Below are 27,946 nucleotides of genomic sequence, written 5' to 3'. Positions count from 1 at the left end.
CAATTATAATACAGGGTAAAAGAGAGAGAAATATGGGGCTTGATTCACAAAAGGGTGCTAACTTACTTAGCACGCCTAAAAGCCCCTTAGCACGCCCTTAAAGGAGAACTGTAGTGAGAGGGATATGGAGGCTGCCATATTTGTTTCCATTTAAGCAATACCAGTTGCCTGGCTATCCTGCTAGTCCTCTGCCTCTAATACTTTCAGACATAGACCCTGAACAAGCATGCAGCAGATCAGGTGTTTCTGACAATTTTGACAAATATGACAAGATTAGCTGCATGCTTGTTTCTTATTCAAACACTACTGAAGCCAAATAGACCAGCAGGGCAGCCAGGCAACTGGTTTTGCTTAAAAGGAAATAAATATGGCAGCATCCATATACCTCTCACTACAGTTCTCCTTTAAGCAAAGTTTAAGCGCTGCGCGTGAAACGTCGCACCAGGTGCAGCTAAAACGTTGCACCGAGTGCCCCTAAAACGTTGCACCGGGTGCGCCCGAAATGTCACTCAGTGCGCCGTTTTGGGTGCACCCGGTGCGACGTTTTAGGGGCACCCGGTGCAACATTTTGGTTCTCACTCGGTGCAACATTTCATGCACACCGTGCAGCGCTAAACTTTGCGCGCGATCAATAAAAGCTTTGGGCGTGATAACTGCTTAGCACCGTAGTTAGCATGCCCAAACTGAGTTAGCACCCTTTTGTGAATCGAGCCCATGGTGTGTACTGAATCTATAGGGAGTGGTTACAATACAGGGTAAAAAAGGGAGAGATGTGGCGGTCTACAGCAAGGCCATCTATAGGAAGTGGTAATAATTCAGGGTAGAAGAGGGAGAGATTATAGTGGACAACAGCAAGGCCATCTATAAAGAGTGGTTACAATACAGGGTAGAAGAGGGAAAGACTGCGGTGGTCTACTTCAAGGACATCTATGGGGAGTGGTTACAATACAGGGTGAAAAAAGGGAGAGATCTGGTGGTCTACAGCAAGGCCATCTATAGGAAGTGGTTACAATACAGGGTAGAAAAGGGAAAGAATATAATAGTCTACTACAAGGTAATCTAGAGGGAGTGGTTGCAATACAGGGTAGAAGAGGGACAGACTATGATAGTCTACTACAGGGTGATCTAGAGGTAGTGGTTACAGTACAGGGTTGATGAGGGAGAGACTATGATGGTCTACTACAAGGTAATCTAGAGGGAGTGGTTGCAATACAAGGTAAAAGATGAGATATGTGGGGTCTACAGCAAGGCCATCTATAGGGAGTGGTTGCAATAAAGGGTAGAAGAGGAGAGAGAAACAGGCAGGACAGGGTGCTAGGTGCTACAAAGAAGGGGTTCTCTACAACAAGCCATAGGCAGGGAGCAGGAGCAGACAGGTCTTCTTACCGTGGCTAGGGACTGAGGGCGGCCCTCATGGGGGCCCAATGTCAAACCACTTCTGAAGCCATCAAACCCTGCTGTCTGGAAGAGATAAAATGACATAACTTTTCATGGACTGCAGACAAAGTAAAAGTGATGCAAGGCATCCACCTTAAAAAGCAGGCTATAAAAATATGTTTAGCTGAACAATAGTGCACACGACTATCCATCACAGTAAGCCTGGACTACAATACAACCGTGCTTAACTCTCAGCAATAAAAAATAGAGTAGTGAAATATTTCAGGAGATTATTGAGGCCAGGGCTGGATTACAAAGGGAAGAGATCTCTGCAGACCTAGGCAATAAACAAGAAATATATGGTGTTTGTAAGTGTATGCCATATGCAAAGAATGAGGCTCAGGGCTGGATGCCTTTCATGTATGTGGGATGAGGCACACGTTCTGTTTTCCATTCATGAAGAGGCAATGAGCACCCATGCTCTGCAAATGTGTTCCATAGGCAAATCTGTGGGCCAGCGCACCATGTGAAATTCCTGTGCTGTAATAGTACTCCAGCAGGCTCTACAGGCTTTATTTCTGAGCACACCTTTACTTAATAGTAATGCTCTGACTTTCTCAATCGTGCCGCAGCACTTTGTTTTTTCTATGAATGTCACCCACAGACCTGAACCCAGTGATGTTGTTACTCAGTGCGGAACAATTGCCTCCCTGACCTCAGGCATCTGGGCACACCTAAATGAAGGCTTGTGGCCTCCGTCACAGAAATGGGAGTATGGGCAAGGCATGAGTAGTAAATCATAGCTGGCTTCAGGTGATACAGAGGTGACAGGCAGACAAGCATGCACTTTGTGTGTGGAAAGTGGGGTACAGCTATGTGCTAATAATGTGTTGGGGAGCTCTGATAAAGAAGGCCATTGTTGGTGTATAAATATATATTATATACCTGGAGAGTGGTAGCATCATGCATTTACTCCTTGCTTAGTTCTGAAACACAGGGTGCTCATTATACTTTGAATTGTTTACCAGTAAAACGCCAAGGAATATATCCTTCCTAATCCTATTACTCCACATGCACCAGAATCCCAAAGCCTAGAGACAAAAACAACATTCCTCTGACAATTTTCAGCAGCAAAATGAAGAACGTGTGGCTAGATTGTGATGATTATACAGCTCATACTATTACAGCTTTAGGACCAATGTGCTAGTTTTATGAACCGCTATTGCTTGTATTTGTTTATAGAGTTAATTGTGTATTTCCACAGATCTTTTTTTTTTCTGCTGTACCACAATGCTAAAATTATACTGACTTAAAGGGAACATATAAATCAAATGTGTCTGCACAACAAATGCCAGAGACTGTAACACTGGAGCATTATGGGGTTGGGGAAAGGGGTGACAGGCACTGCGTGTGACAAGAGAGCAGCTGCAGTCATTGACACACAGAAACCAAATACAAAGCAGCTTCACAGCCCAGCCCAGGTGCACTGCAGTACCCTATGGGGCAGTACTCACTGCTGTAGATACTCTTAAAAAGACATTACTTTTTAGTGTAGGCATGCATATAATAACAGTACATGAAATGCAGCAAATTTCTGGCTAATGCTATTTTAGATGGGGTAAACTTTCCACTAGTTACAGTAGATACGTAACATAAATGGGACTGTACATGCTGGCTGAGCTGTGATTTTACAATCGCATGTACAAGGTCTCTGAAAAAATAATGCAAATCGCCAGGCGCCCTACACAGTGGTGCGGTGCTATTTTAGGAAATCACAATTGCAGTGATTGAAGCACATATTGTAGGTTTGTGTTTATGAAGAGCAGTAAAAACACAATGTATGCGATTTACATTGCGTTTTTAGGTCAACAATCCTAGGACTCCGGAGACCTAGCAACAGGAAAAGATAGACTCAGCAAAATCACAATCGCAAACGCACAAAAATCGCAAGTAGCATTTTGATTAAAAAAACAAGATGGCATTGTTATTGGCGATTATCAGTGTGTACGGGCCCTAAGGATGCGTAAAGTAGTGGTGGTCAAGTACGCTTCCTGACTTGTAGTAGATACGTACGCTTCCCGACTTGAACCAGACGGTCGGGTTTGCCGGCGCTGATGCGGAGAGACCTGGACGCCATCTATATGGAGATGTGAGATATGCTGTTTTACTGATTTTATCTGTACGCATGTTTTTATTGGGGCTACTAGCCATATTAAAAGACGTTGTTTACGCTATGAGAAGCGTTTCTTATGCTTTATTCTTAGAGCTGGAGTGAAAAGCTTACAGCTGATACACTTACTATCAAGAAACTATGGTGAGCTTGGAAAACTAAGGGGGGGAAGCTGATCCCCGTCCTGCATGTGGTGGAATATTCCTGCACAGTGTGTGTAAAAAGTGCATTGGGTGTACTGTTGTTGGAAGATTACCCGCTATGTTGTACAATTGCTTTCTTTAGGACATGGAATTACTGTATGTTTAAATTAAGAAGAATTTCCAGAGGCGCAGCTGTAAACACTTGAATTGTATGTGAGGAGAATTATCTCTGATTTTATAACAGCAAGCAGTGGACTGGACTTTGTGTGAGGTGGTGAGCGCTGTGTCGTTTAAAACAGTGATTGTCAAGTAGATGCAAATAACTTAGAGTTGATGTAAATGTATGCAAATTTAATGCACATTTATGCAGCTTGAAAATGAACCAATCGAATTTTACCTCTGCAGGATTTGATTGGTTCATTTTCAAGCTGCATAAATTTGCATAAAAAAATTGCATCAACTCGAAGTTATTTGCGCCTACTTGACCATCACTAACGTAAAGCATGGTAGTACTTACATATTTTATATATACGCATACACACATTTATATTGCTGTCACACACTTCCTGTCCAGGTGACACCGTGGGCTCAGACTATTAACTTGGTTGTCCCAGGAACAGGAAGTGAAGCAAAATCTCAGCAACAAGTGAGAAAGACAGCAGTAACAGTCTAATGGATAATCTGCACTTACAGGAAAAGTTTATTGCCGTGATATCAGTACTGAGTTACTATGGAACAAAGTTCTTACACATGTCATACAAGGGGCTCTTATTTCACTACATATTGTACTAAAAATGCATAAAGACTCTTTCAGGAGTGATTTTTGTAGTGATATCAATTGAAATGAACAAACCTTCAGGACTGCAGTATCTTTGTATATCCAGTAGAGTTCTGTTTGGTTCATCATAGTTTGACCCATTGTGGCCCTGAGACAAATGTTAAAGATGGTGCCTGACTCAATAGTTACCTGACTTCTGGATAACGGAACTGGATATACGGTAAGCTTCTGATGTGCGGTCTGCAACAACTACTGCCTGTTTCCATTTGAATGAGATCCTCCGCCCTACAGTCTAGCATCCAGCCATAGGCGTGCACCTGACCAACCATCTTGTACTCAACTCAAGCAGGGCTTTAATTATTTTTAAGCCCTCATTTAGAAGCAAAGAGCAAACAGCACTGTCACTTAGTACCGCCTACACATACAGATCACTCGTATTAAATAAAATCATAATGTATTATCAAATATAAAAATACAAACATTTAACACTAAGGGTCCTTTTACACTTAATGCGTTGGTATGCATTAGTATGTATTTTTTCCATAGCAGTGCATTGTGAAAAAGCTTTCAGTTAAAACGCGTACAGTGGGAACTGAGCCATAGGAAAACATGGGCATTATTTTAATAATCAGTTCTCTTTCAGTTATAACTGAGAGCAACTGATTAAGTGCAAAAGGGGCCTAAGGACTCATTCCCACTATGTGCAGTGCTGTCTGCATGGTAACATAAAGGTCCATATACTTTCATATTACCATTCACAGTACAGAGCGTGTTCACATGCATTGTGATGTAAGGCATCTGGGAACATTTTAGTGGATGGCACACATTCTTTCCTGTCCGGCTGTATTGTATTCCACCCGCTAATGTCCGCATTATAAAGTTCCTTCCTGTGCATGCCATGTTCAGGAAAAGCGCACACAAAATCACATTCGTGCATGCTTCGTATAAAGGCCAAGAGGGCTGTATAGCACATTTTGGCAAGGCCATTGCATTTTACATTCTGAGATCAGAGCATGGTATTATTCCTAAGTTAGGTCATGCTATACACCACTGCCAAGGTTTCAACACACGGTACATGGATCGCAGGGGGTATTTATGTTGGTAATTGAACTTGTCAAAAATTCATTATGTTTTGAGATTAAAATGATGAATCATTTAAAATCAAGCCTGAAAAATGTATTTTGATTTCATTAAAAGAATAAAGAAATGTTTGCAAAGCATTTCTAGATGATTATGACATACTTCCAACAATGTCAAGGGGTACTTGAGATGATGTTAATTACAGTAGACGGTTCTAAGCAAACATCATCAGACTGTAAATGTGTGTGTGTGTGTGTGTGTGTGTGTGTGTGTGTGTGTGTGTGTGTGTGTGTGTGTGTGTGTGTGTGTGTGTGTGTGTGTGTGTGTGTGTGTGTGTGTGTGTGTGTGTGTGTGTGTGTGTGTGTGTGTGTGCGAGTGCAGTTTGTGTGTGCGCATGTATGTACATTACAATGTGTTTTTGTCTGTATGTGAGTGTGTACATGTGTGTCTGCAGACTCTGCACACACGGTGTGTGTGCATATTGTGTGTGAATAGTATGTGTGTGTGTGTGTGTGTGTGTGTGTACATGTGCAGTGTGAGTGCTTGAGTGTGTGCTTGAGTGTGTGTATAGTGTGTGGGTGTGTGGGTGTGTGTGTGTTTTTCTCTTTTAGAGAAGCAGTTTAGAGAGCAGTTTTCATAAGTGGTCTGTTAATTACTGACTGTGAGAAGAGAAATATGAATGTCTCTGTGGGTCCAGATCTGAGTGCAGCTCTTCATTTTCCCACCATTTGACGTTCCCATGTAATGTTTTCTTTCCTAGACATGCACACATACCCCAGTGCAGAGCTGCCACGAAGGCTCTGTCTGACAGAGAAAAAGATGATCTCCTAAGGCAGGACAATAGATCTGCCGAACCTGCAGAATTCAGGCCTTACCTCCCCTTCAGGGCAGTATTACTTGTGAGATGAGAGCACAGTTATTTCTCATTTCCTCCACAGACAGAAAAACAATGGCTTCCAAAAATTAATAACACAGAAAATCTTCAAAGCAGAATGTGCTGAAGTCATGTGGCTGCATTAATTAGTGGGTGTGATCTGATATTTTAGGAAGAGGTTCAGCACTGATAGGCAGACTGCAGCCACTAATCACGGTATCAACAGCAAGCAGAGAGAGAGAAAAGCCTGGGAGTTGGCTGCAGAATGTACAAAGGAAATAATAGGCCCAGCCAGGGTCAGCAAGAGACTGGAGAGCAGCACCACCTCAGTCACTCCAGTCCAATGCTTATTCCACCAAAGTCCTGTCATATAAACAATGACGGAGTATAATAGGAATGCACATGCATACAGCACATGCTTTTCAATGAGGGACTTCGCTCTCCATGCCCTCTCACGTCCAGGGACTGTCCCATAACAGACTGGTCCTAGGTGGGAAATATTCCTAGTTCCTCACACTCGCTGCACAGAACTAAGTCATTGGCCAAATTGTTTATTAATATTTAACATTTATTGAATCTCCCCTTTTTTAAATTTGCAGTTTAATATTTACCTGTGGCAGTGCTGGTTGGGGTCTTTTCTAACCTTCCTGGCAGACACATGCTCTATACTGCATACCTCTGGCTCCGAATGTATGTCATGTGATCAGAAGCTAGAGGTTGAGAAAGCATAGAGCGTGCAGCTGCCAGGAAGAATAGAAGAGACACGATGCAGCGCTGGAGAAGGTAAATATTGCACTACCAAAGTAAAAAAGGAGGCGGCACACCACTGCTGTGTTCTCCCCAGGCTCTTTTAGCCGGGTGCTCCACCCGGCTAGTTTTGGTGGCCACCCGGCTGTCATCGGCTCATCTTCTCCTCTGCTGTATGCAGAGAAGAGCTGGCCCTGCATTCTGTTATCACGCCCCACCCGGCTACTTTTTCTTGCCACCCGGCTACTTTTTCATGCCACCCAGCTGGAAAAAAAATTCTGGGGAGAACACTGCACTGGCTGCAAAAGGTGCTTGTATTGCGGAACAAACACTACATGTTATGGACACACAGATCCTTCATGAGGTGCATGCACCTGATTAAGGACCTGTGTGTCCGTAACCTGTAGTGCCTGTTTCACAATACAAGCACCTTTTGCAGCCAGTGGTGTGCCGCCTCCTTTTTTACTTTGGTTGTACCTGGACCGTCAGAGCAATCTGGTCGAGGCTTGGCACCGGCTTATTCCTAGTAGTGTACACCTGGGAGCTGTTTCTGTGGAAATCTTATCTGTCTAAATATTGCACTGTTCTGCTGCTCTACTCTGCTATGTGGGTGGATGGTGTCAAGGGGGTAAAGGTGTGCGTTTTAATACACACTGAGGTGGGGACTTGGTATCCAAGGAGGGGTCCTGAAGGTTGTTGCTGCCCCGGGCTTAAACTGACAATGTTTTCACCAGAGACACTGTCATCCTCTTGGTGGGGAAGGCAGTGCACTGTTGTTCTTTTGCTGCTCACAATGATGCACGTTTGAAGCTCTCGAGGACAACACAAAGTGACAAGGAGGGCCACATTTGGCCCGCGGGCCTTGTGTTTGACACCTGTGATCTATAGCTTTTAAAAATGTGTGTCCTTCAAAAGATAGCGGTAGAAGTTTTCAACAATCTCTATGGCAAGTGGGTGAACTCACCTATCTGAATGAGTCAGGAAATATGCTATTACCTGAATGAGTCAGGAAATAAGCTATTACCTGAATGAGTCAGGAGATAAGCTATTACCTGAAAGAGTCAGGAGATAAGCTATTACCTGGATGAGTCAGGAGATATGCTATTACCTGAAAGAGTCAGAAGATGAGCTATTACCTGGATGAGTCAGGAAATATGCTATTACCTGAATGAGTCAGGAAATATGCTATTACCTGAATGAGTCAGGAAATAAGCTATTACCTGAATGAGTCAGGAGATAAGCTATTACCTGAAAGAGTCAGGAAATATGCTATTACCTGGATGAGTCAGGAGATATGCTATTACCTGAATGAGTCAGGAGATAAGCTACTGCCTGAATGAGTCAGGAGATAAGCTATTACCTGAATGAGTCAGGAGATAAGCTACTACCTGAATGAGTCAGGAGATATGCTATTACCTGAATGAGTCAGGAGATATGCTATTACCTGAATGAGTCAGGAGATAAAACTATCACCTGAATGAGTCAGGAGATAAGCTACTACCTGAATAAGTCAGGAGATAAGCTATTACCTGAATGAGTCAGGAGATATGCTATTACCTGAATGAGTCAGGAGATAAGCTACTGCCTGAATGAGTCAGGAGATACGCTATTACCTGAATGAGTCAGGAGATAAGCTATTACCTGAATGAGTCAGGAGATATGCTATTACCTGAATGAGTCAGGAGATAAGCTACTGCCTGAATGAGTCAGGAGATAAGCGATTACCTGGATGAGTCAGGAGATATGCTATTACCTGAATGAGTCAGGAGATAAGCTATTACCTGAATGAGTCAGGAGATAAGCTATTACCTGAATGAGTCAGGAGATAAGCTATTACCTGGATGAGTCAGGAGATATGCTATTACCTGAATGAGTCAGTAGATAAGCTATTACCTGAATGAGTCAGGAGATAAGCTATTACCTGAATGAGTCAGGAGATATGCTATTACCTGAATGAGTCAGGAGATATGCTATTACCTGAATGAGTCAGGAGATATGCTATTACCTGAATGAGTCAGAAGATATGCTATTACCTGAATGAGTCAGGAGATAAGCTATTACCTGAATGAGTCAGGAGATATGCTATTACCTGAATGAGTCAGGAGATAAGCTACTGCCTGAATGAGTCAGGAGATAAGCTATTACCTGAATGAGTCAGGAGATAAGCTATTACCTGAATGAGTCAGGAGATATGCTATTACCTGAATGAGTCAAGAGATAAGCTATTACCTGAATGAGTCAGGAGATAAGCTATTACCTGAATGAGTCAGGAGATAAGCTATTACCTGAATGAGTCAGGAGATAAGCTATTACCTGAATGAGTCAGGAGATAAGCTACTACCTGAATGAGTCAGGAAATATGCTATTACCTGAATGAGTCAGTAGATAAGCTATTACCTGAATGAGTCAGGAGATATGCTATTACCTGAATGAGTCAGGAGATATGCTATTACCTGAATGAGTCAGAAGATATGCTATTACCTGAATGAGTCAGGAGATAAGCTATTACCTGAATGAGTCAGGAGATATGCTATTACCTGAATGAGTCAGGAGATAAGCTACTGCCTGAATGAGTCAGGAGATAAGCTATTACCTGAATGAGTCAGGAGATAAGCTATTACCTGAATGAGTCAGGAGATATGCTATTACCTGAATGAGTCAAGAGATAAGCTATTACCTGAATGAGTCAGGAGATAAGCTATTACCTGAATGAGTCAGGAGATAAGCTATTACCTGAATGAGTCAGGAGATAAGCTATTACCTGAATGAGTCAGGAGATATGCTATTACCTGAATGAGTCAGGAGATATGCTATTACCTGAATGAGTCAGGAGATAAGCTACTACCTGAATAAGTCAGGAGATAAGCTACTGCCTGAATGAGTCCAGAGAAAAGCTATGACCTGAATGAGTCAGGAGATATGCTATTACCTGAATGAGTCAGGAGATATGCTATTACCTGAATGAGTCAGGAGATATGCTATTACCTGAATGAGTCAGGAGATAAGCTAATACCTGAATGAGTCAGGAGAAAAGCTATGACCGGAATGAGTAGGAAATAAGCTACTGCCTGAACGAGTCAGGAGATTAGCTACTGCCTCAATGAGTGAGTAGATACCCTATTACCTGAATGAATCAGGAGATAAGCTTCTAAGTCAAAGGGCCATATGCAATCCACTTTTTCACCTGAGTTTTCTCCTAGGAGATAATTTTTCATTTTGGATTTAAAATATCTTTCCAGCACTTTTCAATTGAAAAAGTGCCAAAAAGTAGGTGAGAAAGTACTATCAAAATTATTTTGAGTATTTTCTAGCTTGCTGGTGGTTTAAAAAGCATTTTATTGCCAATTTTGAAAATATCACCTAGGAGAAAACTAAGGAGAAAAAGTTAATTGCATATTGGGCCAATGAGTCAGGAGATAAGCTACTACCTGAATAATACTTCTATATCTAGGCTAGTGACACACACTGTTGCTATGGAGGGGGGGGAATGGTGGAAGGCATGGAGCAGGAGAACAATAGACTTGGCCTGCACACAAATCCACCAGGTGGCCAGTTCAGACCTCGGCAAAGCATCGGATACTAGATTCGCGTCAGTCTGCTCACCTCAGTCAAGAACCATCTAAAGCTATCACTGCTCCCACCTCTACTTTCTATTCTGAAGCAAATATAAATGTAGCAGGAGTATGGAAGCCATGTTTTACTGATAAAAATAAAGAGGAAATTTAAACTCCAAATAATGGCTGATTTTTGGCTAGAAGTCCACTCTAATCCTATACACCCATACGTGCCTACGCTGTCTGTCGGGAAATAGCTTCTTTAGGGTAGATGATGTCACGGAAGCCTTGGTTCAGTTAATGCACAGCAGACATAGTAACACACAATGCCAGGACAAAAGACAGGAAATCCTACTCTCTGTTACTTAGAGCAAGTCCCTTTAAATGCAAATTCCTGGACTCTTACAGAAGCTTTCCTGTGCAACCTCTGTAATATTAAACTTGACCTTGACAACAAATAGACACTGAGAGAAGAGTGACAACTGCAAAGCTTAAAACAATGGCAAAGTAATTAGGGGAAAGGGAAAAATTCACAATGCAATGCTCAGCAATAGATTGTGGTATTACATGTGGTAGAGGACTTTTCTCTCCCAAAGATGGATGCTGAGGCATGTGTCCATCCACAAGCATACCATACACAGGAGGATTTAACTGCAAAAAGTGATCAGCAAAAAGCCTCCAAGCCAATGACCTATTGACGTAAATACATATAGACAATTTAATTAACATACACTGATTGATTAGACTCAATCACTACTCCCGAGGCTTTAACTTTAACCTGTGTCCAACTGTTTACACTATGCTGCGCTTATAGGCCATCTGTAGTTAGACTGCTACCCACTTATCCTGTTATAAATATAACATGACTAAAGATGGTGACAACTGACTAATGGGAGCAGATTAGTGAAAAGGGGAAGGGGCAGGCATAACTTACAACTCAGGACTGGCTCTCCCGCTGACCATCCCAAACTCTGTCAACTGAGTGCAGATCCAGGATATAACACGGTTGTGCAACTCAAGTCTTTGAGGACCATATCCATGCCAGTGTTTAGGGTGGATCGAGAAATGGAGACTCGATCTACTCGATGAACCACGCCTTTCCTGATTTATTCCCATCAATTCATTTGAGTTGTACCAAAAGTGAGGATCTCAACCCTTGAGGACTGCAGTTGGCCAACGCTAGGCTGTAAGGTCAGGAAGCTTCATCTCAGAGGTCAGGTTTAACAGTCATTTGTTGAAAAAGTAGGACAGACAGATTACTTTCCACAAATACCTCACCACTGGTCAGTGCTAGGTAAATAAGAATCACACCTACAGTAATTATACACCAGCCTTGATTTACTGAGGCTCTCCAGACTAGAGATCATTTGAAAACTTATAATTTAAAAAAACAACAAGTTGTCGCAGTGGGTCAGCAGGTGGCTGCTATCATACAATGGCTCCTCTACTTACTTTTCAGGATCCCTCACTATAGCATGGGCAAGGTTTCCAAACATTTGCCACCAATACAGGCAATTGCAATTCTTTCCAGACAAATATTGCAGGAGAAGTAGGGAAGTATTACAGGGACAGTTATGGTTTCTCGTGATCCCACATAAATCAGGCTCTCTGTGTTACTCAGACATTTCTTTGTACTGGTGAAGGAAATAACAGGGACACATGAAAGGCATCTACACAGTGAATGAGGTCACCACAGCGCTGTATGATTTGAGGACTATGATTTCCTCTGCTGATACCTTCCCAGGCTGCCAGGCAAGTAATCACTAGCTTAAGGAGTAGGCCAAGGCGGCTTAGGTTAATGTTAGGGTTAAGGCTGGGCTATGTCTACATGACCAAAATAATTGGCTTGAGATCAACAGACTTAACACCTTTTCGGCATTTGCTTCATTTAGGCAGGGAGTCACACTTACACAAATTTGCATGTGTTTTTCGCACTACAAAAAAAAAACACACTTGAAAATGCGCAAGGTTCCCTATGAAGAATCACAAGGAAGTGGAGGTAATGTGGGTTTTCCCACTGCAGGAGAAAAAAAATACCAGCCATCTTGGGGTTTTTTGCACACTGTATGCGATTCCCTATTGCCGACAGTCACCTGCTGTCAGCTGGCAGTCCTCCTAAAGTGTGCCGAAGCTCAAGCCTCAGCCTTACCCCAATTATTATTGGGTAAACAAGGAGCCAAATCTCTTAATTTCAAGCAAGCTGAAGGAGTGATCTCTATGTCCCAAGGGGTTAAAGCGGAAATCCAGTGTAATTTAACGTAAGTGTCAGGGACACTAACTCGATATGTTATCATGAATTACGATAGCCGCAAGTCTATTTACTCACTCGTTCCACAAATGCTACACCATATAAGGTCCCGCCCCATTACAGAATAATGCCGTGGTGTTTTGTCTGGAGGTTGGGTTACCTCATCCACAGCCCAGCCTCCAGCTCTGTAGCTTACCCCCAGCTCTGAAGCCGCGGCATAATCATGCAAGATTTCCTCTACTGCGGCACTAAGCCGTGGGCGGGCTATAGTGTTATATGGCATAGCAACTATTGGCTGAAGCGATCGTTATCGGCTGCCTCAGCCAACTTTAGTCAAGAGTGTGTATGAGGCTTTAGTCTCAGGGTAAGGTGGTTGTGATTGTTAGAGTCGGCTAAAAAAGCAAAAGTAATGGTGGCCATACATGGTACAATATTTTCAAACAATCTTACAATTTCTATGTAGTATTAGGGTAAATTAAGTGAATATACTGAAAGGATAATTTATGCAGTTCCCTTATATTACATAAAAATGGTAAGATTGTATGAAAAAGTTGTGCATGAGCACAGTCATACTGCGCCTGTGCAATTACGGTCCGGCCTGCACAGCAGCAAGCAGCCGCTCGGCTTACTGCGCAGGAACATTTGTACTTGCACAGGCGCAGTAGGGCCATGCTCATGTACAATGTGGAGTGAGGCCACGAGAATATGTCAGACAAGCTCTTGTCAGATATGTTTAGAGCAGGGATATGGAACCTGTGGCTCGGGAGCCAGATGTGGCTCTTTTGATGGCTACATCTGGCTCACAGACAAATCAGTATGGGTTGATTCACTAAAGTACACTGCTCAAGCAGCACACCTTAAAGGAAAACTTAAGTCAAATAAAAAAAATGACATTTACTCACCTGGGGCATCCCTCAGCACCCCGAAGCTGGATGGTGCCCTCGCAGCCCCGCTCCGATCGTCCTGTCCCCGCCGGCGGCTACTTCCGGTTCGGCGACAGCCGCCGACAGGCTGGGAACGCGGCTGATTTCACCGCGTTCCCAGCCGCTGCTATCACCCTCTATGCTGCTATAGCGTCTATATATACGCTATATTGACTTAAGTTTTCCTTTAATGTGGCACCGCAAGTAAAATTTTCAAAGTAGTGCACAATACTGCTGTAGCATGCACTACTAACTTACTCGCACTACGTCAAAACGAACAGCTGCTCCAATTGTCCCACTCTGGACCCTGTCAGGTCCTGTGACTTTGTAGAACGAGATCCCCGCACCTTGATTGGCCTAATAGGCTGCCTGTCACATGACAGGCAGCCTATTGGGCCAAAGCGTGGGGATCTCGTGCTACAAAGTGAATCAACCCCCAAGTCAGCTGGCTAATTGTACAAGCTGTTAGTCAGTATTTCTCCTGTCTGGCTCTCAGGGAAATTGCTAATCTTTCTAAAACCCAAGAGAAGCTGAAGACGTGTCTGACACTTCCAGAGCCCGGTGGATCAACTGTATACACATCACCATGGCAACAGGGACGTGAGCCCTACTGTCCGAGTTTGAAACATATTGTGTGGCTCTCACCGAATTACATTTTAAAATATGTGGCATTTATGGCTCTCTCAGCCAAAAAGGTTCCTGACCCCTGGTTTAGAGGGTCCCTGGCAATAGTGGTATCCAGGAGGACATGGGAATCTTCTGGACTATCCAGAGTCATACCTCTAGTGTCATCCCTCCATCTCTGTAACTTTCTAACTTTTTTCCCCATCACCTCGGGTTCACTTTTACACCTACAGCCTGCCTACACCTAACCAACTCTGACCATCACAACAACCATATCCTGGGACTAACTTAATTCGGTTAAACGATTTCTTCTCTGCACCAAAATCTCAGAGACTCCAATTCCAAATTCAACCAACAGATGTAATCGAAAATTCTGGGGTGCCTGTCCCTTCCCCCTACAGTGTGGCTGCTCAGGTGATCATGTGACCCTCCACGCAGGTACGGCACTACAGCAGCAAGTTCTCCTCACACCAGAATCTGCTGTCAGGCTTAAAATATAAGATCAGGAGGGAAACAAGTCTTGTGGTAAGCTGTGTCTGGTTGGGTCTTCTGCCACATAAAAGAGGTATTTTAGGTATTTTTGTTTAACAGGAGTGCTTCCTTCTGTGAAACTATTAGAGATTCAGTCTCCTAGCAATTATCTGCATAGTTAAAACTCTCCTCGATAAGCGCTCCATTTGTTCCCTGAGCCTCTCTATTTACACTAATAGATGTGTGTTCTTAAGTGCTTACCATGCATAAGGCCTGGTTCACACTGGAGGGATCAAAAACTGATATGTGTAAAATCTGATTGATAAAACAGATCAGTTGTTATTTGGCATCAGTTTCTGCTCTTTCCTGTGTGCAGTCAATGCATTGCGTACGTCACTCCAGAATTATCGCAGCCTCCCCAAACCTGCAGTCCGTTGTGCAGAACGAATACGTTCTAATGGAGCCATGTGACGGATCCTACTGATTAACATAGGATCCATTCACCTTGGTTAGGATCCAGTCAGTTTAGCTGACCGTTTTTGGTACCAATGTGAACTAGGCCTAATAGTGTTCTTCTACATGGGTAAGATAATGGATGTAGCACATACTCATTATTAGATATAGGGATTTCCCAATATAGCAGGTAACAAGCCTCTCATCCTTGGTACATTACTTAGTCTAAGTTTGACTAAAACACTTACTAGTTCATTCTCACCCAGGAATCTAGTGTGTGTACAGTTGCCGCAACAACAAACAGTCCTATTATCTCCTATTGTCTTTTCAGCCGCAGGACACCGCTCACTCATTCATTGCCTGTCATTTCTTCTCGCCTTCTATTGAACAGCACACACTGCTTGGGTATAGCTGTGTGTCTGTACTGTGCTCTTTCCCAGATTTGCCACCCTAAAATGATCGATTAATGATTGCTAAGGATGACAGTATTCTAGCGTGTGCACAAGGCATTAGATGGATACAAAAGCTTGACATTGACAGAAAACAGATGGAGGTGCAGGCAAAATCCTAATGTCTTCAGGGCCTAAAGTTACGTTTCTGCAGACCAAAGTAATCATTCCCGATTGTTTCGGGTGAAAGTTTATCCCAAATCGTTTTATATATATGGTGCTCGGCTAGAGGCAATATTTACCAATAGGCATTTAGAGGCCGGTGCCAGGGATGGCATATCTTTGGAGGGGAGGATGCAATGCTGGGGGGGGGGGGGGGGGGGTAGCCAGTTGTCATTCTGTTGAATTTGGTGGAATTAGAGGGCATCATCACTGAAGGGCACTATAGCAAAGTGGCATGATTAACTGGTGCTTAGGTCAGACTTTCAACCCAGCTCCACTGGTCATAATTGTTCACTATAACCAAAGACATTTACTACTCATTCTAGAGGCAATCTCATGAAATAACGACAGGTGAACCTGAAATGGGTAAGGATCTGTGTGTGCCTGTAAGCAGAAACTGAACAACAGTAATTACTGTCAAAAGTCAAACTAAATGCTGGGTTGCATTAAATGAGCAATAAAATCACTGCCTAAGGCCTTTGCTTATGCGCCTCAATATGTCTCCTAATAAGCACTATCAAATGGCTGGAAAATACCATAACTGCCATATCATGAAACAACCACTAGGGTTGGCATCCCATACATTTTTATTATGAGAGTAATCTGCTACATCCTTCTCTAATATCTATACATATCCAGTGTTCTCCGCAGAAATTGTTTCCAGCCGGGTGGCATGAAAAAGTAGCCGGGTGGTGCGCCACGGTAGGTATGCAGGGCTGGTGCAAGTCTGCTTACAGCATAGGAGGAAGCACGCTGATGACAGCCAGGTGCTCACCAAAATTAGCCAGGTGGAGGACCCGGCTAAAAGAGCCTGGGGAGAACACTCCATATCTATAGCTACACGCTGCTTTCCTGGTATTGGCTGCAGTTCCTCCTCCTCACATTTGATTCAATCCACCAATCACTGGCCAATCACTGATTCCTTCAGCAGAATACCTGATTCCACATGAGAAGTACAACACTGTCTTCCCAAAAACACCCCTGGTCAGTGAGTGATTATGCAAACCATTCCTCTTAAACCTGCAGACAACTTGCATTAAAGGTCCACTATTGCAAAAAAAAAAAAAAAAGTAACAAGTAAAATACGTACTTGTGTACAAGAAGAACATTTCTCCCAGATTAAATGCTCTATAAATTACTTTTCTCCATAGATCCTGTCGCTTACAGGAAGCAGTAAAAATTCTGACAGGTTTTGGACTAATTCATCTCCTTACGGGGAATTCTCAGGGTTTTCTTAATTTTCAAAAGCACTTATTGATCAGCAGTTGCTCAGTCCAACTGCCAAATTATTGAGCAAATGAGTAGGGAAGCTGGCCAGCATCTGATCATTTCCAGGGATTACTTTTGTAAAGAATAAAGGAAATACTGAGAAACCCTAAGAGGAGATGGTCTAGTCCAAAACCTGTCAGACCCATCCAAGTTTTATTGCCCACTGTAAGCGACAAGTGTTTATAAATATGTAAACACGTGTTTTAACTTTTACAATTTTTTGTGATAGTGGCCCTTTAACTTTGTGAATTATGAACAAAGGGAAGCTGCCAGGATATGCAGCTCAAACCACCATTGAGGAGCAGATGACTGTGGAGAGTCACATGGCTAGATTGCCATAGATTAGCACTTCTCTCATTGGATGGTATACTCTGAGCTAGCAATCTGCAGGCACAATAAACATTGGTGTGCACTGAAGAGGGCTTGGTAGGATATTTCTTTGTTCTGCTTTAAATTGTTTACTGAAATATTATATCTGTGGAATGCAATGTGCAAAATGTATGTGATGCCTGGCATTTCTTCTATTGCTCCTGATTATCTTTTAGTTGTTGGAAGAATCCATCCTAATAGACTTTCTGACGGCCAGCATTAGAAGGGGCGCTGCCTTTGCTTAGTCAATGCATTTACAGGATCTTCTCAAAAAATGAAAGTCTAAAGTTTATCAGTACATTACAGAAAATAATGAACTTTATCACAATATGCTATTTTTTTGAGAAGATCCTGTATGTGCCAATGAAAAAACTAAATCTAATATCACACACTGCAAAGGAACTCAGCAGAACTTCCATGGGAGACAAGCGATCCCTGACTGAAAGCTGCGTTTTATTTTCAGGGTAGTGAAGCTGGATGCCTAAGCATACTGCACAGTGCTGCTCTTCTCAGAGGACCACTGCAACTAATTTTCTGTAAAGTGTAATTCCACTTTTGTTTAATGTTATAAAGATCACATTTCCATTTCATTCAGCAACCTGACACAACTTTGCAGACATGCTGTATGATTCAGAACTGTAACCATGGCAACAGACCGTCATCATTTGGTGGACCAAAGAGCCGTCTATTAATTCCTCTTTTTCTGTGATTGACTATTTAAAGTGCACCTGAACTGAGAAGCACACAGTGACTGCCATATGTATTTCCTTTTAAATCAAATGACTTACCTGTTGGTTCTGCTGATTTATTTGGCTGTAAAAGTGTCCGAATCACACAAATGAAACAAGCATGCAACTAATCCAGTCAATCTTCAGTCAGAAATATCAGTTCTGAATGCTTGTTCAGGGTATATGGCTAAAAGTATTAGAGGAAGATAAGCAAGACAGCTAGGCAATCTGCAATGTTTAAAAGGAAATAAATATGTCAGGCTGCATATTACTCTCATTCCAGGTGTGATTTAAAGCACTGGGCCAAAAAAAGATGCCCTTACCTGGGGCATCTTCCAGGCCCCTGTGGTCTTTAAGGCCCCTCAGTGTCTTCAGGGTCCCTTCCACTGTGCCCTTCAGAAAAATCTCCTGACCTGGCTTGGTAGCCACCTACTGTGCATGTACAGTCCTGTCTGTGCGACTCCATCAATTGCATTCCCGTCACACAAAAAAAAATTGTAATACACGGAATTTGTTTCCAACAAAAAAAATTGTAAAGCAATAGTGCCTTCACCATGGAAACACTTAGTGGGGTAACACTCCCCCAAGTGGGTTACACTCACTGTGTGCCCACTTGCTAGTTCTGCGTTTTAGCCCTCCTGTGATCTGGGCAATGGACCTTAAAAATTAGCCTTTAAAAGAAGGATTCAAAAGCCTCCATGGTGTAAAACTGTAGATACATTTAATCGCTAAAATCCATAATCATTGTGTGTACCAAATATAAAAGAGTCAGAGAGCTTATCGGATATTGGCAGCATCCGCCGCGGTCGGATCCCGCTGCACGCCTTCAGCCACTAGCCTCCGCTCGTCTCACTTCCTAGTCAGCGTCCTGCATTCCTAGTTAGCGTCCTGCGTGGCTCCAAGCTCCGCCCTATGCGTTTTGTCAGAATGACTCATCACTTGCTGAAATAGCAAGTGGGCACACAGTGAGTGTAACCCACTTGGGGGAGTGTAACCCCACTGTTTCCATGGTGAAGGCACTATTGCTTTTGTCCTGCAGTGGTCACTAGGGTGTTGCGTATCCGTACAGTATTGCACTATTAGTTGTTTTTCTCTATAGGGTGATCCATTTCCTTATCTATTGGATATAAGGACGCTGGATTGGAGCGCTGCTTTGTTGGAAACAAGTGGGAGAGAAGATATATGTGATCTTTTTGAGCAAGCACACCCCTTCTTGGAATTACGGTGACATTGTCCCCTTACTTTGTAACTGATTTCCCTATCGACTGGTGTGCTAGAAGTGCAACCTTTTAACCCTGTGGTTATTGGCAATACACAGAATTTGTTGGTGCATTATAACTCAATAATAATAATACCACGCATGCATAGAACGCAAGTGACGGGATTGATGGAGGAACGTGGCCGGGACTACGATTGGCCAGCAGCCCACAACCAAGCCAGGTCAGAAGTTTGGAGGGTAACAAAAGCACAATAGATAGGACCCCAAAGATACTGAGGGGCTAGAAGAAGCCTCGGGTAAATAAAGGTCATCTTTTTTGTCCCAGTTCAGGTGTGCTTTTACTTAAAAGAAAACATGTAGCATCCCAAGCAAAACAATCCTAGGGTTTATGCAGTGACTGTTCAGCTTATGGGGAGTATCCACATCTAGAAGGTTGTCAGAATTCCAGATTTTGGCCGACTGTTTACAGACACACCCACTTCCCACTTTCCCAGTGTCTAGTCTCCTGTGCTACTGCAGAGCTGAGAGAGGGACACATACCACAACACAAACACAAGTCACATGACCTAATAGTGCTTGCTAGAATATGTGTGAAAAATGTGAACAAAAGCTGCACAGGTGTTAGCGATACTGTATACATCTTTTTCAAATCAGGGAAACAGTGACACGGGCAACCATATATGCTACTTTTGGGTGACTTTTCAATTGCAAAGTGCTGAAAAGTTATTTTAAAAAGAAGATGAAATAAAATATTATTACCCAAGAGAAAAAGTGAATTGAATAAAAGTGAGAAACAAAGTAATGTCTGTCAATATATACTGTATGTGTACACTATACTGTATATTGGATGTATTTAAGACCAATGAATACTTCTCTAAACTGTCTGCTACACTGTATCTGGCAGTGCAAACCTATTTTTTTTTTTTTTTTTTTAGAACAAATATTTAAAATTACACAATGAAGACATCTTTATCTGCAATACATGCACTGGCTGGAACCAGACTCCTCTCCCACATGTACTTTCCTGGCCTGCGCTCTCTACCGCCCATGATGAGCGCAGCCCACGTTTCACCTTGCTGTAATACTAATACCACAGACAACCTACTTCTCAGCAACACATTTTTTTTTCTCAAGGCAGAATCCTATGTGAACAACAGAGTATGCAGTTGTGACGTTCCTAGCCACACACCATGTGATTTCCAGACAATACAGACTTTTGATTCACAGGCTCATGCAGTTAATGCAATGTTTAAAGTAAATCTGAAGTGAAAAATTAACTAATGAGAGTAGCCTGATTTTAGTCTGACTGCAAAGAAAGTGTAATTTGCAGCCCTATATGCTTAGCTTGTAAAAAAAAAAGTAACTAGTCTAGTTCTATGTAATAGTTCTATGTAGGATTGGGACTGTACATACACGTTTATCTCATCATGATGCATGTGATTTGGGTACATTTTAAAGGGTACCTGGACTGACGTGTCATGATGAGATAAACATGTGTATGTACAGTCCCAAGTCTACATTGAAGTAGGCGGTGTTCCTTTTTCCTTACTGTAAGGGTTAAAAAAAACGGTATGCAAATAAAAGCTCTTCAGTCTAGAGTTTCGTTGATAACTAGTTAGCCCAAAAAAAAACCTCTTGCATGACTGAGAAACAGTTCTGTGTGCAGGGAATATATACAAGAAGATCAGTAGTTCACAATGGAAGCTATATGACATTAATTCAGCTAAGAGACTAAAAATATCAACACTTTTTTGCTTTTAAACACACAAAAACCCCTATGGGATTCTAGAAAAAAAAGTTCTCCTTAGGAGAAAGACTACAGATACAACTATCTAATTAGTTTATCTTCCTTCCAGGTTTGTTTGTATGCCCAGTACAGGGTAATTCAGCACATATGCTAACTTGAATCATTTGGCTTTTTATGATTAGTTAGCTTGTTAAGAAAATTTAGGAACAACTCTTGACCTCATGCCTGTGTGAGAGGAGTTGATTATTATTTTTCATCACTGGGTATTTACCCCAGATAAGCTTGGTGTACCCCAGATAACAATGACATGTTTTCTGCAATACTTTACACAACACATCAGGAAAGTGTTACAGGAATATGCAATTCCACATGCATGGGATTATGGGGCTTATGGGTATAAATACAACTTATAGTGACAAGACAACTTATGGTCCCATTTGGATGGGGTAGATAACCAAACCTGTGGTCACCTGAGACAACTTGGATGTTTGGCATTACTCACCCACAACCTGAATACTGCTGTTCCCTGAGCTACCCGTATATACTAGCATATAAACCTACCCGCGTATAAGCCGAGGTACCCACTCTTCCCTCAGAAACCAGGAAAAAATGATTCGCACCTGTGTAAGCCCCCTCCCCAGTATAGCCCCCTCCACAGTAGCCAGATGTGCTCCCAGTATAAATCAGCCACCCTCCCCATAGCCACATGTGCCCCAAGGATGATACAACAGTGTCTCAAGATGCCACTAGATGGTGTCATAGATATGAGACACAGCGATTGCCAGACAGGAAGAATCCTTGATTCCCCCATTGCACCTCTGACACGTTGCTTTCAGGCTCTGCACCACAAGCTAGGGGGCACAGGTAGTCTTGAGCAGAGCACTCTGCACACCATGTTGCAGGGGATGGGGGACATAGACAGAGCAGAACGCCAGCTGGCAAGAGATCACGACTAGTGCAATAGGCCTGAAAGATAAATCGAATTTAAACCGAAATCGCGATCACCAAGATCACAATTTCGGAATCGTCAAAGCGGCGAGTTTCGCAATGACGTCATTTCCGCATGGGGAGGTTTGAAGAAGCAGCTTCAAAATTACCCAAAGTCCGGGCGCGTGCGGCCCACATCATCGGCAGTGTTGGACATACCTTCCACACAAAACCAACGCTGTCCGTCCTCTCTTGCCATTTGCCGACTCTTGTGCATATTTCCTGGTTCCTGTATGTCACATGACATACAAGAAGTATGCCGTGCATTAGAGCCTGCAGGAGGCGAAGTGGATAGACTAGCATTGATGGAAGGTATGTCCAGCACTGCCGCAGCTTGGGGGCAGGGAGAGGGGCACAGGGCAAGCACAGAGACACAAAAGGGGCACAAAGACACAAAGGGGGTAAGAAAGAGACCCAGAGTGGGCACAAAGAGAGACCCAGATTGTGCACAAAGAGAGAGGGGGACAGAGGCGTACAGAGGAGGGGAACAATGCTTGATTTGAAGGAAATCCTGAATCAAATCGAAATTGTGATTTTGGACAGAAATCGCTCAATTCAATTTTTTCCTAAAATCGTTCAGGCCTATAGTGCAAGATCCTTACGCTCCTCTGCCAGTAACAAAACCTGCTCCACCATCCCTTCTGCTCCAATAACTCGCATATAAGCCGAGGAAGGTAACTTTTCAGCACTTTTTTTGTGCTGAAAAATTAGGCTTATACGCGACTATATAAGGTAATTCTAATTCTTCCACATATTAGTTTTGGTTGGATTGATTTACTGAAATTATCAATATTTTCATTGTTATTCATTTATTTAGTGAAATCATCTTCTATAACACTGTACCCAATTCAATACAGACAATACTAGGTAACTAATACATAGAGAATAGTAATACGTAATAATTCATGGCTACTACAATAAGAAAATACAACAATACAAGCACATGTTGTTTTGATAGCACCAGTACAGAAAACACAAGATACAACAGTTACAATAGAACTTAGAGGGCCCTGCTCTTATGAGCTAACACTCTTACAAGAGTGTGTCGCTGATCCAGCCCTGTACATTGTAAGTATGAATCAAAATACCCAGCAATGTCGTGCATGTGGCCAAATGCTGCTGTGTTTTGTGGCTTCTTTCAGAATGCCAATTATGCTGAAATTCTAGCACTTCTTTTAGAAATGCCAATTATACATTTTTCCCAATTTGGTAATCCCAGTTTGAGGACCCCTTGTCCTCAAGCAGCCTTCACTGAATAATGAGGCCACAAGTGTGGGGCTCCAACCCCTAAACAATACCAGTCTACATAGTTGATAAAAGGAGGGTAGGGGGACAAAGCCTCACCTGCCATTGACAAAAAACACCTTTGCCTAATGTTATAGACAAATAATGCCCCCCCCCCCCCTCTTTCTCAGTAAGGTGTGGGTGACAACCCCATCCATGCGGCAGTAGGCCTGGAGGGGAACTTATAGCAGAATCTGAGCTCACCCTTTCATAATAAAGAGTACTCTAGATGCCCTTCTACCTATTTATATTATAACCAAGGGTTAATGTGCTAAGTGGTTTCTATAAAGTTGTTTCTATAAACAGTATTGCACAAAGGTTTCAGTAATGTAATGTTTATTTTAGTTTGCAGCCTGCTATGAACGTCCAAAACTGACAGTAACCCCAGGTGGTGCTACATTTCTAGTGTGGAATCTTAACTTTGAGTTGCATTCATTTTCAGTACAGACAGACCAACTATATCCTCCTTCCTGCAGGAGTAAATAGATGCACAATCCAGCACCAATTGTTGCTTGTTTTCCACACTTGCACAAAACTGAGTGACAAGATCAGAAAGCTCTGACACTCCCATTCTTGACATATCCCATATGAGCAGTGTGGTGTAACTGGCCACCTGAATTCAAAGTAAGAAATTTCAAATAATATATGCCAAAAAATCCCACCAATCTGTCAAGCTGGACTGAAAGCATGTCTTATATCTTAACCAAGCTAGACTTTCATTTTAAGAAGTAGAAATAAAAACAAGGAGTACCGGTAACTATTATATTTGGGTCTCCATTACAGTTTAGATCCCAGCACATTATCGAGATTTGCGTTCAGTGTACAAGGCAGCCATAATCGCTTGAAGAGAGTCAACACACACATACACACACACACACACAGTCACTCACTCAGACACATACACATTATACATACACACAGTCACTTACTCAGACACATACACACACACCACAGCCACTCACTCACTCAGACACACACACCTCACTCACTCAGACACATACATACACACATACACAGTCAGTCACTCACACACACACATATACAAACACACACTCAGACACATACACACACGCCACAAACATCCACACACAGTCACTCACTCAAACACACACTTTTCATACAGTGAAGCATTCCTACTTTCAGTTCAAATTTACCTCACCCCCAATTGCCATGAAATGGACTAGACATTGGCTATGCCTATAAAATATTGCATATCGCTGCAAAGAACTAATAATAATTAGACTTTCAATGAAAACAACATAACTCAGTAACATTTTCCAGTTAATCAAAAAGATCCTTTGAAGTAAAATTTCAGAAACATTTATTGCTGAGCTGTCAGATTTGGTTTGCAGCTGAGCTCAGACGGTCTTCAGCCCCCTCTTGCATGTCCCTGCTGGCATCCCTGGCAGCCCCAAGCAAATGACTGTCAGAACGGTGATAATAAATGCACATGATTTTGTGTGAACATCTGCACTGTAACACCATGACATGGCAAAATACTTCTCATATTCATACACAGGAATCCTGTGCAGGTTGTGTGGGGGAAATAGGACCTTCATGTGAACCCTTACGCATCATCTTCATAGGATTATATTACTCTGCACGCAAAGACACAACAAGATTTTTACACTTTACACACAAATACATTCAAAGTCCTACATTACAGCTGTCCTTTGCTCCTATTACAGAATGGAAAGCATTTATAAGTGAAAAGACTGCACTGCCATCTCTAACTAGAAGTTTCTGACAAATGCTCTATCCATGTGTCTAAAACGCAGAAACAAATAATCCAGTAGGCAGAGCCATGCAATGTATTCCTTTTTGCTCTTGTAAACCAGGCACACATCCAGAACCTTTGGTTAAAGCTTCTTATGCACGCTAGACAGAATTCAGCCAAGGTGGAGATTCAGGGCCATCTTAGCCAAGAATTCAGCATTTGTATAGGTGGCTGAATAGGTCCCTTAAAGATCTAGCATTCAATCTCGTGGCTTTTTTTATATTTAAACATTTACAAAGTAGATTTAATGTTTTGTTGTCTCTGCTCAATGACAGTCTATTAAGAGTCCTACAATTAAAACATTTTTCTATCTCTCCCCTGCCCTGAGAAGGTTTACTCAGCTAGGAAAACTTTTATGGCTGTAATTTGCTTATCAGTAATGAGTACCATATTCCCAACAAGACAAAAGCTGTCACTTGCATGGCTAAAAATTAACTCTTTCAGGCATCAATATAACAAAAGCCTGGTTATTAATATCTTTTGCACTGTACATACACACGTTCATCTGAGCATGTCACATGGCACCTCAGGTACACTTTAAGCAACACGAAAAAGCAAAAGCACGGTTCTCCCCTTAAGGTGGCCCACTCGCAAAATGTATTACTTATAGACGCGGTCAGCTACATCTTTAAATATTGTTGGTTCGCATATACAATAGCAGTGCTGGCACCACCCATCCACATGGAAGCCACAAAGCAGTAATTTTGCTGGTTTCCAATCAAATTCTACATCAGGTGACCAATTGGACTGCAGGTTGTCACCTGGATATGCTTTACTGTCTGGCCCGCAAACAGTTTATGTATACTCCGGCCCCTAGCAGTCTAAAGTATGTTGACTTGGCCCTCGACCCAAAATGTTTGAGGACCCCTTCTCTAGAGATTGTCACGTGCCACAGACACCCTGGGAGAGAAGAGACAGGGAGGAGTACCTGCAGCAATGGAGAGGAGAAAACCCACGCGCCAGCGGACAGGAGTGTAAGCTCTGCTGCCTACACTCTACATGGAGAGATGGGTAGACATGGGGGGGCCTGGCAGGCAGTGCCCAGCTGTAAGTAAAAAAAAAACACAATCCCATCGCAATGCGATTGCCATGCCGACTGTGCTTTCAACTGTGAAATGACGGCATGCCGACTGTGCTTTCCACTGTGAAACAAGCCTGGGGTGGGGGTGCAGATAAAAAGGGAAATATGAATATCAAATATCATTGATCAAACTGACAGCCAGTTAGGATTTCCCAGGCTCTAGATTCAGTTCCCAACTCTCCTACCAATACTTGTAGTCAGTTCCCGGATGTACTGCATGAACAGCACAGCACCATACTGACTTAACTCTGCGTGATGGCCACCAACTTAAAGTAGGCATTTACTGTATAGTATCAGGTAAACTTAAAAGCCAGTTGAAGAGTCAGAACAATTTTTGGGTACCTGGAGCCTGAGTCAGAGGTTTCATTAACAGGAGTCAGAGCTGTATGATTTTTGTACCAACTCCACAACTCCTCAGTTTATGAAACTACCGAGTCCGACTCCAGGCACCTAAAATGGCTCTGACTCCTTAGTCTAAGGCTGCTTCCACACAGGGACGTTACAGGCGCACGTTAGTGCAGCCTGTAACGCTCCCCCAACGCACAGAAATGTAACACAAGTGGGCTGTTCACACTGCCCACGTTGCGTTACATGTAACGCTGCAGGTTGTAGTGAAAGTGCAGCATGCTGTGCATTCTACGTTAGACTGTTTTCACATGCTCAGTCATGTTGGGGAGGAGGGGAGAGCGGCTGGGCACATGGCTAATTAATATTCACTGCACTCAGTGACGTGCAGTGTTTACTTCCTGGAGCGGCCGCTCTGTGCGACGATTGGCTGGGTGGGACCACGTGATGCCGCATGCGTCCAAGAGTACGCATCACGGACGCCAGAGTGAGCTGCACAACGCGGCTCACTCTGACGTCCACATCAGAGAGCACCAGGCGTTGCATTAGGGGCACGTTATGTGCCCTACAACGTCCCCTAAACGCAAAGTCCTGGTGTGTAACTAGCCTAAAGGTGGCCACACACGATACAATAAAATGATCCGATTTTACGGCAATTCGATAAAAACGATCGGATCTCCCCAAAAAATCAAAAGCTTTTTCATTCGACTCAAAAATCCGATCGGATTTCCCGGTTTTTCGATTTTTATCTATCCGGAATGCCAGATATTTCTCTTTAATTTCTCTAAAGATTGTATGGTGTGTGTTAGATTGTCAGTTTATTAATATACACACCATAGCAATTTTCTCAGAGATTCCAATCATTTTATCATAATTGGGGAATCATTAAACATAGGTGTGTGGTACATTGGTCATTTTTGAAATGTTACAATCCGTCAGAAAAATTGATTGCAATTCTTAAATTGAACAGATATTTAAAAAATTGTATGATGTGTGGCCACCTTAATACTAACCAGGGCTTTGGTACAAATATCATCCGACTCCGACCCCTCAGTTTATGAAACTACCGACTCCAGGTACCCAAAAT

At 42.7% G+C, this 27,946-nt stretch overlaps 1 protein-coding gene across 3 annotated transcripts in view; it reads right to left on the bottom strand.

The window, feature by feature from the left end:
• The window catches only part of SEPTIN5 (septin 5), an 80,094-nt gene that overhangs the window by 36,264 nt on the left and 15,884 nt on the right, over nt 1-27,946 (bottom strand). For 2 of the 3 annotated variants that reach the window (XM_068243181.1, XM_068243189.1), the window contains exon 3: nt 1,387-1,461. The exons of the other annotated variant lie outside the window; for it this stretch is intronic. In XM_068243181.1, the coding sequence (XP_068099282.1) occupies nt 1,387-1,461 (75 nt within the window). The remainder of the gene's footprint in view (nt 1-1,386; nt 1,462-27,946) is intronic. 3 annotated transcript variants of the gene reach the window in all.

The sequence above is a fragment of the Hyperolius riggenbachi genome, chromosome 1 (genome assembly GCF_040937935.1).
Source record: "Hyperolius riggenbachi isolate aHypRig1 chromosome 1, aHypRig1.pri, whole genome shotgun sequence".
NCBI lineage: Eukaryota > Metazoa > Chordata > Amphibia > Anura > Hyperoliidae > Hyperolius > Hyperolius riggenbachi.
Note: the sequence above shows the minus strand (reverse complement) of the source record. Positions and strands in the feature narration are given on the sequence as shown.